Source organism: Theropithecus gelada, chromosome 4 (genome assembly GCF_003255815.1).
Source record: "Theropithecus gelada isolate Dixy chromosome 4, Tgel_1.0, whole genome shotgun sequence".
NCBI lineage: Eukaryota > Metazoa > Chordata > Mammalia > Primates > Cercopithecidae > Theropithecus > Theropithecus gelada.
In genome coordinates, this window is record NC_037671.1 from 82,087,718 (window position 1) to 82,100,911 (window position 13,194).

The 13,194-nt window shown below is 36.1% G+C and overlaps 1 protein-coding gene across 2 annotated transcripts in view; it reads left to right on the forward strand.

Moving 5' to 3' along the window:
• The window catches only part of DOP1A (DOP1 leucine zipper like protein A), a 106,415-nt gene that overhangs the window by 74,132 nt on the left and 19,089 nt on the right, over window positions 1–13,194 (forward strand). For both annotated transcript variants that reach the window (XM_025381660.1, XM_025381659.1), the window contains exons 21-27: window positions 1,229–3,218; window positions 4,047–4,158; window positions 4,266–4,448; window positions 5,969–6,094; window positions 9,459–9,593; window positions 11,174–11,229; window positions 12,651–12,755. In XM_025381660.1, the coding sequence (XP_025237445.1) occupies window positions 1,229–3,218; window positions 4,047–4,158; window positions 4,266–4,448; window positions 5,969–6,094; window positions 9,459–9,593; window positions 11,174–11,229; window positions 12,651–12,755 (2,707 nt within the window). The remainder of the gene's footprint in view (window positions 1–1,228; window positions 3,219–4,046; window positions 4,159–4,265; window positions 4,449–5,968; window positions 6,095–9,458; window positions 9,594–11,173; window positions 11,230–12,650; window positions 12,756–13,194) is intronic.

The window sequence follows — 13,194 nt, forward strand, 5'->3', positions numbered from 1 at the left end:
AGTCATTTTCCTCATCTTTTAGGAGAAGAATAATGCCCAACTTTCAAGGTTTTATTATGACCATCAGATGTAGACATGTTTGTGACATGCCTAAATATTCACTGTTACTATATTACTACAAAGTCCATACTTTATAAACTGTTGAGTGATGCCTTCTATACAGTGATAATGTCCCCTTATTTTATTTAAGGGACAAAAGACTCTCACATATGTCATTTGTCTCTTGACAAACCCTGTGGGGTCTGTAATGAAAAGATCATTTTACTGAGCAGGTTGCTGATGCCTGGAAGACTATGGCTTTCTCAAAGTCTCATGGCTAGTAAGTGATGAAGCTGAAACCAAACTGTCATATTCCTGCTTCATCTCTAGTGCGTTTCTACAGAGTCTTGGTTCCTCTCTCTGGCTTCTTTTCCACTGCTTCTTCTGAATCTTGTAAGAATTTGTATGACCCTGCTTATTGCCAGAGTGTCTTTCTGTTAATGCTTTATCGAACTCTGCTGAATTCTCACCTCCTCTCTGAGATCAGTGCCAGATCTCATCAATGGTATCATGATTCTTTCCCTAAATTTGCTAGCATTTGGTATGTACTATTTTGTATGTCACTAAGCCTTCCACCTTTTCTAAAAGAAGAACGTCATTAATGTATGCCACCTAAGAAATACAGAAATTAATTATATATTTGTGGTTTGCTGCTAATTTTAAACTCTTTAGAGAGTTTATTTTTTTTTTATTTTTTTTTTTTTTATTTTTTTTTGAGACGGAGTCTCGCTCTGTCGCCCAGGCTGGAGTGCAGTGGCGCGATCTCGGCTCACTGCAAGCTCCGCCTCCCGGGTTCACGCCATTCTCCTGCCTCAGCCTCCCGAGTAGCTGGGACTACAGGCGCCCACAACCGCGCCCGGCTAATTTTTTGTATTTTTAGTAGAGACGGGGTTTCACCGTGGTCTCGATCTCGTGAGCTTGTGATCCGCCCGCCTCGGCCTCCCAAAGTGCTGGGATTACAGGCGTGAGCCACCGCGCCCGGCCTAGAGAGTTTAGAAACAGCATAACTAAAGTGAGGTATTAGGGAGGAAAAATAAAATTTTCACCTGCAATAAAATAAAATGTAATTTTAGTAGGAAAATATAAGTAGATGATGACACTAATGATTAAAAATTTTGATCAGTCTACATTTCAATTATTTTAATGCATTTTGCATTTTTCTTCTTTTACTGTTTTTCTCATATATCAGTGAGCCAAGTACAACTCATCACATCGAAGGGAAATGGTGAAAAGCCACTTACCATGGATGAAATAGAGAACTTTAGTCTCACTGTGAATCCATTAAGTGACAGACTTTCCCTCCTAAGTACCAGCAGTGAGACAATTCCAATGGTTGTGTCTGATTTTGATCTTCCAGACCAACAGATAGAAATACTTCAGAGTTCTGATTCGGGATGTTCACAGTCCTCTGCAGGGGACAACTTGAGTTATGAAGTTGATCCTGAAACCGTGAATGCCCAAGAGGATTCTCAAATGCTAAAGGAAAGCTCCCCAGATGATGATGTTCAGCAGGTAGTGTTTGACCTGATATGTAAAGTTGTAAGTGGCCTCGAAGTGGAATCTGCATCAGTTACATCTCAATTAGAAATTGAAGCTATGCCCCCAAAGTGCAGTGATACAGATCCAGATGAAGAGACAATTAAAATTGAAGATGACTCTATTCAACAGAGTCAGAATGTTTTGCTGAGTAATGAAAGTTCTCAGTTTCTGTCTGTGTCTGCAGAGAGAGGCCATGAGTGTGTGGCAAATGGAATATCCAGGAATAGCTCCTCACCTTGTATTTCAGGAACCACACACACTCTTCATGACTCTTCTTTTGCTTCCATAGAAACCAAATCTAGACAAAGGAGTCACAGTAGTATTCAATTCAGCTTCAAAGAAAAATTATCAGAAAAAGTTTCGGAGAAGGAAACAATAGTTAAGGAGTCAGGTAAACAACCAGGAGCAAAACCTAAAGTAAAACTTGCCAGAAAAAAGGATGATGACAAGAAAAAATCTTCCAATGAAAAACTCAAACAAACCAGTGTATTCTTTAGTGATGGTCTGGATTTAGAGAACTGGTATAGCTGTGGAGAGGGAGACATTTCTGAAATTGAAAGTGACATGGGTTCTCCAGGATCTCGGAAATCTCCCAGTTTCAACATTCACCCTCTCTATCAACATGTGCTCCTGTATCTCCAGTTGTATGATTCATCCAGGACTTTGTATGCTTTCTCTGCCATCAAAGCCATCTTGAAAACTAACCCTATTGCTTTTGTAAATGCCATTTCAACTACTAGTGTAAATAATGCATATACTCCTCAGTTGTCTCTCCTTCAGAATCTATTGGCCAGACACCGGATTTCTGTTATGGGCAAAGATTTTTATAGTCACATTCCAGTAGACTCAAATCATAACTTCCGGAGTTCTATGTACATAGAAATTCTTATTTCTCTCTGCCTATATTACATGCGTAGCCATTACCCAACCCATGTCAAGGTTACTGCACAAGATTTAATAGGCAATCGAAACATGCAGATGATGAGCATAGAAATTCTGACACTACTTTTCACTGAGCTGGCAAAAGTAATAGAAAGCTCAGCGAAGGGTTTCCCTAGTTTTATTTCTGATATGTTATCTAAGTGCAAAGTTCAGAAAGTGATTCTTCATTGTTTGCTGTCATCTATCTTTAGTGCTCAGAAATGGCATAGTGAAAAAATGGCAGGTAAGAACATGGTTGCTGTGGAAGAAGGTTTCTCAGAGGACAGCCTTATTAATTTTTCAGAGGATGAATTTGACAATGGCAGCACGTTGCAGTCACAACTTCTTAAGGTGCTTCAGAGGCTGATTGTTCTAGAACACAGAGTGATGACTATTCCTGAAGAGAATGAAACAGGTTTTGATTTTGGTATATCTGACTTGGAACACATCAGTCCCCATCAACCCATGACTTCTCTTCAGTATTTGCATGCTCAGCCAATCACGTGTCAAGGCATGTTCCTCTGTGCAGTGATACGAGCTTTGCATCAGCACTGTGCATGTAAGATGCACCCACAATGGATCGGTTTAATCACATCTACTCTGCCTTACATGGGAAAAGTTCTACAGAGAGTAGTTGTTTCTGTGACACTACAACTGTGCAGAAATCTAGATAATCTAATTCAGCAGTACAAATACGAAACAGGATTATCTGACAGTAGGTAAGAGGTGACTTTTAACTTTATTGGTACTGAAATTTTTTAAATAAGTGACTGCTTAATGTCTGGAAAGTTGGTCACAACTTGAATAAATAAATTAGTGGTTTTTGGTAGGTTACAAATAGTATATTATTTTCCACAAAAAAAAATGTGGCTCGAGGAAAAGTATCAGTAAAAGAATCTAAAATGGAAAAGGGAAGGAATATTTAAACAGGCTTATTTTCTTCCAAGGACTGAAATTAATTTCAATGTTCTTCTTGCCTGAGCTGGCAAAACTAATAGGAAGCTTACGAAAGGGTTTCCCGGGTTTTGTCTGCTTTATCTAAGTGCAAATCAGTTTTAGACTGAAAATAATTTAAATTTACAAATCTTTTCCATCCAATTTTGTTTTTTGTTTTGGATTTTCATGGTTTAGTGGCAAATTCAATCTGAGTCCCCATGCTTAACATGAAGTCTGAAAAATTAGTTCCAGTAGACTATCTCATTTTTCAGAATAACCTTAGTTTCCACATGTAAAATAATAAGAAAACTGCCTTTGTTGTTTAATATTAATATGCCTGCCATTCCTCAGTGGCTAGAGATTCACTGGCCATCATGTGTTTATTTTGTATAGAATTCTTTAGCCAAGAGGAACTCTAGTATATTTAGTCCAACTCACTTATTTTATAGATTAGGAAATAAAAGACTCTGATTTATTCTTTTAGCCATTTATTAATCTAGTATTTATTGCACATTTTCTATGTACCTGACACATTGTGAGTATTTCCTAGTGATAAAATATGAACTATACTATCATAAAACTTGTGTTTAAATGAATGCATTTTATTTCAGGCCTCTGTGGATGGCATCAGTTATTCCACCAGATATGATTCTTACTCTTTTGGAAGGGATTACAGCCATTATCCATTACTGTTTGTTGGATCCAACTACACAGTATCACCAAGTAAGACTGCATAAATATTTGACTTCTTTTGAAAGACTATGAGGTCTAATATATTTCCATTTGTAAATCTCAGTAAGTAATGAGGTTTTTTCCCCAACTGTTAATAGCTTTTGGTCAATGTAGACCAGAAACACTTGTTTGAAGCACGCAGTGGAATCCTCTCAATCCTTCATATGATCATGTCCTCTGTGACACTGCTTTGGAGCATACTGCATCAAGCCGATTCTTCAGAAAAGATGATTATTGCTGCATCCGCATCTGTTACCACTATTAATCTTGGAGCTACAAAGGTTAGACAATTCATATTTAATCTGTAGAGCTCAGAAGTCTGTTTGAGGACCTTCCCAAAGATTATATTCAGAATATGTGAATAATTTGTGTAGCATTTACAGGACCCTGCATAGATTAATTATCAAATAATTTTTAACAGTTTTTCTGGGCTATGGCTGACATGTCACAGAATTTGCCCATTTTTAGGTATACAATTCAGTAATTTTTTTAGTAAATTTACAAAGTTTAAATTTTTGAATATATCCTTTACCAGTCCAATTTTTAAATATGTCCTTTACCACAAAGATTCTTCCTGGCCATTTGCACTCACTCCCTGTTCCCATCCCTAATCCCAATCAACCACTAATCTATTCTCTCCATATATTGATTTGCTTTTTCTGAAAAAGTTCATATAAAGGGAATGATAATATTTGGTCTTTTGTGTCTGGCTTCTTTCACGTGACATATTTTTAAGGTTCATTCATACATGTTAGAACTTTGTTCCTTTTTTTTAGGGCATTTTAAATTGAGATTTTAATATGCAAGGCCCTCCTAGAAAACAATTTAGCAATATGTACAGACAGCTTTAAAGATTTCATAGTCTTTGACCTAGTAATCTACTTTAGGAGTGAATTCTAAGGTAATTGAAATTATACAAAGATGTATATACAAAGTGTTCATTATAGTATTATTTAATGGCAGAAAAAAGAGAGACCCTAAACAATGAATTAGGGAATGTTTAAATTATCCTTTCAGTGTTTCATTACATAGCCACTAATATTCATGGTTTTGAAGAATTCTTATTGGATGGAGAAGGGCTCAAAAGCTCAGTGAAACCAGGGATGTTACATAATTGAACAAATACCATATTTTCAGTTATATAAAAAATGTTATCTGTAGAAAAAGGAATAAAGTTTGCATTTTATCAGTAATTATCTCAGGATGATGGGATTAATTATTGATTTTTAATTTTTTTCTTCCTTGCTTGATATTTTCCAAATGCTGTGCCATGTCAAGTTGTCAAATTGACATCCTTCAATAACCTAATTTTACTCCTAGACCAGACCACCTGGATCTGGGATCCAAGGGAACACATAGGGAATTGGGAGAAGGATAAGGGTGGGAACCATTAGGACATTTGATCTAAGTTTTGATGCTTGGATTAAGCTATACTTTTTATGTTTTGTTTTACTTAAATAAAACAGAAGTTGTTTTATAATTATAGAATCCCTCACCTTTTTTTAAAGGACTCTATGTCAAACCTGCTAAGTCGAATTTTATATGTGTTGTGTTTTTCCAGTATCTTTTCACAGTGAATAGACTTGTATTTAGCTGATTGGTAGCCATCATTTTATAGGATTTGTTTTTCTTTCAGAATTATAGTCATGTTGTAGCCCTTAAATTAAAGTTTCCTCTAGTGTTATTTATATAGTAAAACCTGTAAGTACTATATTATTTCAAAGAAACCAAAAATGCAGTCTAGTTGTAAATGTTTTCATTTTTTTTTAATTTCACTTTCATTTGCTTCAAACTGTTTTAGAACTTGAGACAACAGATTCTTGAATTGTTGGGCCCTATTTCAATGAATCATGGTGTTCACTTTATGGCTGCCATTGCATTTGTGTGGAATGAAAGAAGACAGAATAAAACCACCACCAGGACCAAGGTATGTATTTAGACATTTGGCACTTTTTGTTTTGCATTTGGTGAGTACATGCTAATTTTCACTTCTCCATATATTGCAGTGGTGCCGGGGTAGATTGGAGTGTAAAGCAAAAGTTTGTTGACAGGTTTAGATAAATTGTTGCCTTAATTTCTTTAAGTATTGATTAAAATTTGAGGTCAAGGCTAGGTGCAGTGGCTCACACCTGTAATCCCAGCACTTTGGGAGGCTGAGGCAGGCAGATCATGAGGTCAGGAGATCCAGACCAGCCTGGCCAACACAGTGAAACCCCACCTCTACTAAAAATACAAAAATTAGCTGGGCATGGTGGCACACGCCTGTAGTCCCAGCTACTTAGGAGGCTGAGGCAGGAGAATCGCTTAAACCCAGAAGGCGGAAGTTGTGGTGAGCCGAGATCACGCCACTGCACTCCAGCCTGGGCAACAAAGTGAGACCCTGTCTCAAAAAATAAGTAAATAAAGATAAAAATAAAATTTGAGGTCAAATATAAAAGATATTATGTGGAAATGAAATTAGTATGATATTAAAACTAAATAGAAATGGTAATATGGTACAGTATATTTTTTAAGTGCTAGTCATTTAGGGTCCAAAGCAAGGATATGGAGAAAAATTTTCATCTTGACTGTAGTTTATTATGATATGATAATTCAAAGAGTTCTTGTTTCTAAATATAATTTACAAATTTTTTTTTTCTACTTTTTTTCATAGAGATGAGGTCTCACTTTGCCGTTGGTCTTAGCTGAGTTATGTATGTGAATTTTGTTGCTTTCTGAGTTTCAAAGCTCAAGAGAAATGCTCTATATTGAAAACGAATCACGGTACATTAGAATAGTAAGGCTATTGTATAACTTACATTTATATAAAAAATATGATTTTTTTCCACCTAACAATTCCTGATTTATTTTTGTGCTTTTACATTTTTAAAGTAATCAAAATAAACATTCACACCATATTACATTATTTGCATGTGAAGATGCAGTAGTAGATAGCACTCACATTGAAAATTTAAATCCTGTACTACTTAGAAGCAGTAAAGAACACTTGATTTAACATGGCATGTTGAAGCCAGGCACAGTGGCTCATAGCTACAGTCCTAGCACTTTGGGAGACCAAGGTGGGAGGATTGCTTGAGGCCAAGAATTCAAGACCTCATGAGACCCTGTCTCTACAAAATATAAAAATAGTGAAGTGTGGTGGCATGTGCCTGTAGACCTAGCTACTCATGAGGCTGAGGCAGGAGGATTATCAGGTATATTATAGCTGATAATATGTAATTCACATAGAGCAATGCCTAGCATTTAATCACTGTGTAAATATTAGCTATATTATTATTCCTCATATTTAAATAGAGAGCCAAGGATTATCAGTCACATAAAGTCTCTAATGTGATAGACAGACTGAAACAGCTAGATTTTTAAAAGTCAAACAATGCAGATAACAGAAGAAAATGTAAATAATAATAATGTCCTTCAGTGGGTGAGACCATGAGGTAGAAAGGGAGAGTATAGGAAAGACCATTCCAAAAATTAAAATTTTTCATGGATATTAAAAATTCTACAGCAGAAAAAAAGCAATATTTTTAGGAGGGTTGGAACAGAAAGTGGATAAATACCAGAAATGGAATACAAATTTAAAGATATGGAAAACAGGAGAAAAGAGATAAGAATATTAGAGAAGTGATACTAGAGACCCAGTGTCTTTCTGCAGAATTTAAAAACAAGAGGAGAAAAATACAAAGAAATAATACAATAAAATTCCTCAGGAATGAAATAAATATGTTTCCAGATTGTGTGTAGCACTGTGAAAAGAGATCTGCACAAAGATTAGCATGTAATTTCAGAACACTGGAGATAAAGAAGAGATCCTAAAATCTTCTGAAGAAAGAATACTGGTCACATTCAAAAGAATAAAGATGAGATTTGTTAACAGCAACACTGGGAATTTTGATGGGAAGGTAGTTTCAATCCATAATTCTATCTCCAGCCAAACTGTCACTCAGAACATTTTCAGCTATGCAATGTCTCAGCAACAACAACAGCAGCAAGGAAAATTGCTATCAGTTCACTTTTTCGCGGCTACTGGAAGATGTAAGTCCACCAGAGGAGGAATAAACCAAGAATGAAGAAGACGGGAGATCCAAGAAACAGGGGTTCCAACACAAAAGAGACAGCAAGGGGAATCTCTGAGATAATGGTAACAGGAGAGATAGCAAGATGACACTGTGTAGCAAACCTAGAGAGTATCAACCCAGGGTAGAATAAAAAGACATCTAACAGAAATGTCTCAAGGAAAAAAGAGAGGGAGGAAAAGATACAAATTAATTACCTGAAGTATTTGAATATGTAATTAGAGATTTACAGTTGAAGCATTTAGGGATGAATTTTTAATAGGTGCAGAGAAAATGAAGCAAACAAAGCAATTAGCTCCAGGAAAAACAAAAAGTTGTACCATAAAACAAATACAATGCTAGTACAATACACAGTGCAACCACAAATAATCATGTGAACATTAGATATGGATTTAAATAAAAATACAGTACAACAGTGTTGGCAGGATAGGTAGAAAAGTGTAAGAGAGAGCTACATCTTTGTCTTCCAAAATAATGAATAGATAATGTGTAAAAGAAAATCGGGAAATAGGAAAAATAGTACTGTATGTTATTTAGACAAAATGGAAAAGAACTTAAAGAGTTGAGCATGGTTGCTTTGGGGCATGGGAAGAGATATAGGACAATACCATTTTTTTTTATAAAGCTTATTGTTCTGTTTTATTTTTTGAGGTGATGAACATGTATTGATTAGAAAAAAATAAATTTTGACCCTGAGCAACATAGGGAGACCCTGTCTCCACAAAAAATTAAAAAATTATCTGGGCATAGTGGCATGCCTGTGGTCTCAGCTACTCAGGAGGCTGAAGCAAGAGGATCGCTTAAACCTATGAGGTTGAGGCTGCAGTAAACTGTAATTGAGCCACTGCACGCCAGCCTTGGAGACAGAGCAAAACCCCATCTCAAAAAACAAAAAAATATATATATATATAAAAAATAAAAGTAAAATTTGCCTACAGTAGTCAAGGGACTTGAAGAGGTCTTTAATAAAGGGACTTAAATAGAGGCCAGGGCTGTGTGCGGTGGCTCATGCCTGTAATCCTAGCACTTTGGGGGGCCAAGGCACCAGGATCACTTTGAGCACAGGAGTTTGAGACAAGGCTGAGCAAAATAGCAAGACCTCATCTCTATAAAATCTAAAAAAAGAAGAGGTCATAAAATACTCTCTTAATTCTGTAACTTCCCCTAAAAGACTTATATACACACATACATACATAAATACAATGATTTATTACCTAGGTCATTCCTGCAGCCAGTGAAGAACAGCTTTTATTAGTGGAATTGGTTCGTTCAATCAGTGTCATGAGAGCAGAAACTGTTATCCAGACTGTAAAAGAAGTTTTAAAGCAGCCACCAGCCATAGCCAAGGACAAGGTAAGAAAAAACTCTTCTTCACATGTGTTTACAATTCTGTTTCAGAAATTATGCTGGTAAGATTTTTTTTTTGTACAATAATGTCCTTTCAATATAGTACAGATTGCAGAGATGGCTGCATGTGGCCCTCACACTGCTTCAATCAAAACAATTATCAATATTTGTAGTGACTTGCTATTCTGATTATTCAGTAGTCAGTGAAGAGCAGTTAACTGCTCATATCTTCATATGTTCCTCAAAGGCAGTCAGGGACCATGTGACTAAAATTCTCAGGGGAGATTTTTCTGGTCACTTAAAGAACATAAGCCAGAGCTCAAGATTTGCTTCTCTCAGTTGTTGCCATTTTTCACAGCTTCCTTATTGCTTTCTTTTCTGAATGAATCTCTTAACTCTGTGAACTCCCCAAATTTTGCTGTAACCTTAGTTCTAGTCAATATCATTTCTTGACCATGTGTAATACTGTGCTATGCAAGGGCCACACTATGAATGACATAGTCTCTGCACACACATTGCTTTGTCTCCAGGCAAAAATAAAAGTCTACAAATTAGGAATATTACGGACTTTTCTACTTTTTGTGCTCTTTGTTCAAGCAATACCAAGAGGTCGTATTTTCTCAGAAAGTATTTACCAGCTACAAACATTAGACTTTGAGCCAAGCCAAAATAGACTTAATCATATCCTTTAAAGAATTATGACATATATCTGAAAATGTTGAATTATGTTTTCCTTTTATCTTGAGTTTCCAAAGGGAGTAAGATGTGTGTGAATAGTCAGTGTCCTTATTAAGCTTTTAATAAAAACTGGGGCATTTGTCATAGGATTTTTAGTTTGTTTTTAGAGTACCTATTTGTGCCAGACATTGAGCTATACATGAGGGATATGAAAACAAATTAGAGCCAATCCACCATCCTGTGCCACCAACCTGTGTCCCCTTATTAAGTTCTGAATCTATTAGACACTTGATTTTTCTTTGTGTGGTAAAACGGGAAACCTTCAAGGAAATAGTTGGGACTAAAAAAGCACAAATTGATAAACGTCAGTGGTCATCAATATCATTCTCCAGCCTCTCATTAACTTCCAAGGGCAGGTGTTTTATTTTTATTATATATTACACTCAACACTATCTTTAATTTAGTGGCTATATTTAAAGCTCTTAGGAATTGATCACAAATTTGAACTACACTAACTGAACATATATGTGTAATAAGACTTAAATACGCATTTCATTAAAAATCTCAATTCTAATAGCACCAAGCATAAGCTACCTAAAATAGTGTTGATACTTACAGAGTACATGAATCATTTAAAAGTGAGTGGTGGACTGTCAACTTCTGATATATGGAAGGAAAAATTGACAATCTTTCCATTCCTTCCATCTATTTTCAACTTTTAAAATAGCTCTTGTGTTATGAATTTTTCCTACTAAGTGGAAGAGAGCTGCATGGCTCATTAATGAAAAATTTATTATTTTGTTCTTTTAATTTTTTTAATTAAAAATTGGCAGTAAGATACAAAGTTGCAACAATGAAAAAGAAAAGGCAGCATTCTTCACTATAAAATTGATTTCTTTTATTTATAGAAACATCTTTCTTTGGAAGTCTGCATGCTTCAGTTTTTCTATGCTTATATTCAAAGGTAAGATTACTGATATTGATCTCTCCTTACTATGTTGCTAGAAACAGAGAAACATTACTTATGGATATATTAACACAAGTAATGAGCATCTTAATGACTCAGCCATGTATATCCTACAAACCTAAAGACCTAAGGATATTGACGATTCCTAGATAGTAAAACACTGAATTGTGATAAAATCATTTAAACATAAATGAAAAGCTGAACCTACTCGAAACTATGCATATTGCAACTGAATCCATTATTTTGGTATAGGTGAACATACAGTAATTCATTCTGCTTTTTTAATGTTAGGAATGATTACATGAAATATCTTATTTTGCATTTTGCATTTAATTGACCTGTGAACAGAAGTTATGATTTGAGTTTTATAACTTCTTACTCAAGAACCTGACTCTTCATCCTCCTTTATAATTCCATTTTATTCACCAAACTCAGCCTCCATTTGTATTCTATGACTAGCATTATAAGGTCAGGCTACTGAGTGTATTTAAACTGGTTGTGACCTAGAGCAAGGACTACCTAAAATCTGAACTTACATACAGAGAAGTGTTAGGGTTAAGGTCAGACTGAAACAAAGATAGTCTTCATTAGTTTTACAGGTCAAAGACTAATGTTCAGTTGACAGCCTTCCATAACATGAGGTAGAGACTTAAAAGGTGAAGGAAAAAGAACTAAGAGGGAAATGGAGAGACGAGGCTAGGGAGTGGGTGACTGTGATATCAGTAGTTAAACTGAGAATTACTGCAGTCGTATTTTACTTTTGAGATCCCATGTGACAAATGGGATTTCAACAGAAAAATGTCTAGATTAAGAAACTGCAGGCTAGGCGTGTTGGCTCCCGCCTGTAATCCCAGCACTTTGGGAGGCCGAGGCGGACGGATCACAAAGTCAGGAGATCAAGACCATACTGGCCAACATGGTGAAACCCCATCTCTACTAAAACTACAAAAATTAGCTGGGCGTGGCGGTGCACGCCTGTGGTCCCAGCTACTCAGGAGGCTGAGGCAGGAGCGAATTGCTTGAACTGGGGAGGTGGAGGCTGCAGTGAGCTGAGATCACACCACTGCACTCCAGCCTGGGCAACAGAGCAAGACTCCATCTCAAAAAAAAAAAAGAAAAAGAAAAATTGCACTGGGGCCAGATGCAGTGGTTCACGCCCGTAATCCCAACACTAAAGCTTGATCCCAGGAGTTTGAGACCAGCCTGGGCAACATGGTGAAATTCCATCTCTATTTTAAAAAAAAAGAAGAAATTGTATTGATATTTTAACTGTGTTGGTTTACTAATTAATGTTAGTAAAAATGAAGTTTTTAGGAATTTTGTTCTATCATTGTCTATAAAAATTTCGAGAATGTTCCACAAACTATTAGAAAACCATAGTTTATTGTGGCTTTTGTGTAAACTGTATTATCTTGCAGAATTCCAGTGCCCAATTTAGTGGATAGCTGGGCGTCACTGTTGATACTTCTGAAAGACTCTATACAACTGAGTCTTCCAGCTCCAGGGCAGTTTCTTATACTTGGGTAAGCAATTTCACTTAAATATATTATTTCAAATAAAAGGATAATGTTAATTGTCCTAGTTGCCAAGAATTAATAACAGATGTTTTAGGTGACAGTGATCTCTCTACCTTCTCATAGTATTCTTGAGATGCAAAACTAGATATATAAGGCCTGTTTAAGAAAAAGAAAGTGGGAGGCAGGGTGAGAGGAGGAAACAGTCTTATGTTTATACATATACAAAATGTAAGTACACTAACATAAAACTGTTACAACAGTAGCTGTTCTGTGGTGGTGGGGAGTGTGGGATGGAAAGGGGAGGGGGGGGTGATGTAGCATGGCTGAAGGGGAACTTCATAGAGGAGGGACACCTGAGCTGGGCCCCAAACCTAAACAGGCTGGGAAAATTTTTCTCTCTGTGTCTTGGAGTTTCCTGCTTTATCTTAATGATTTATATAATTAT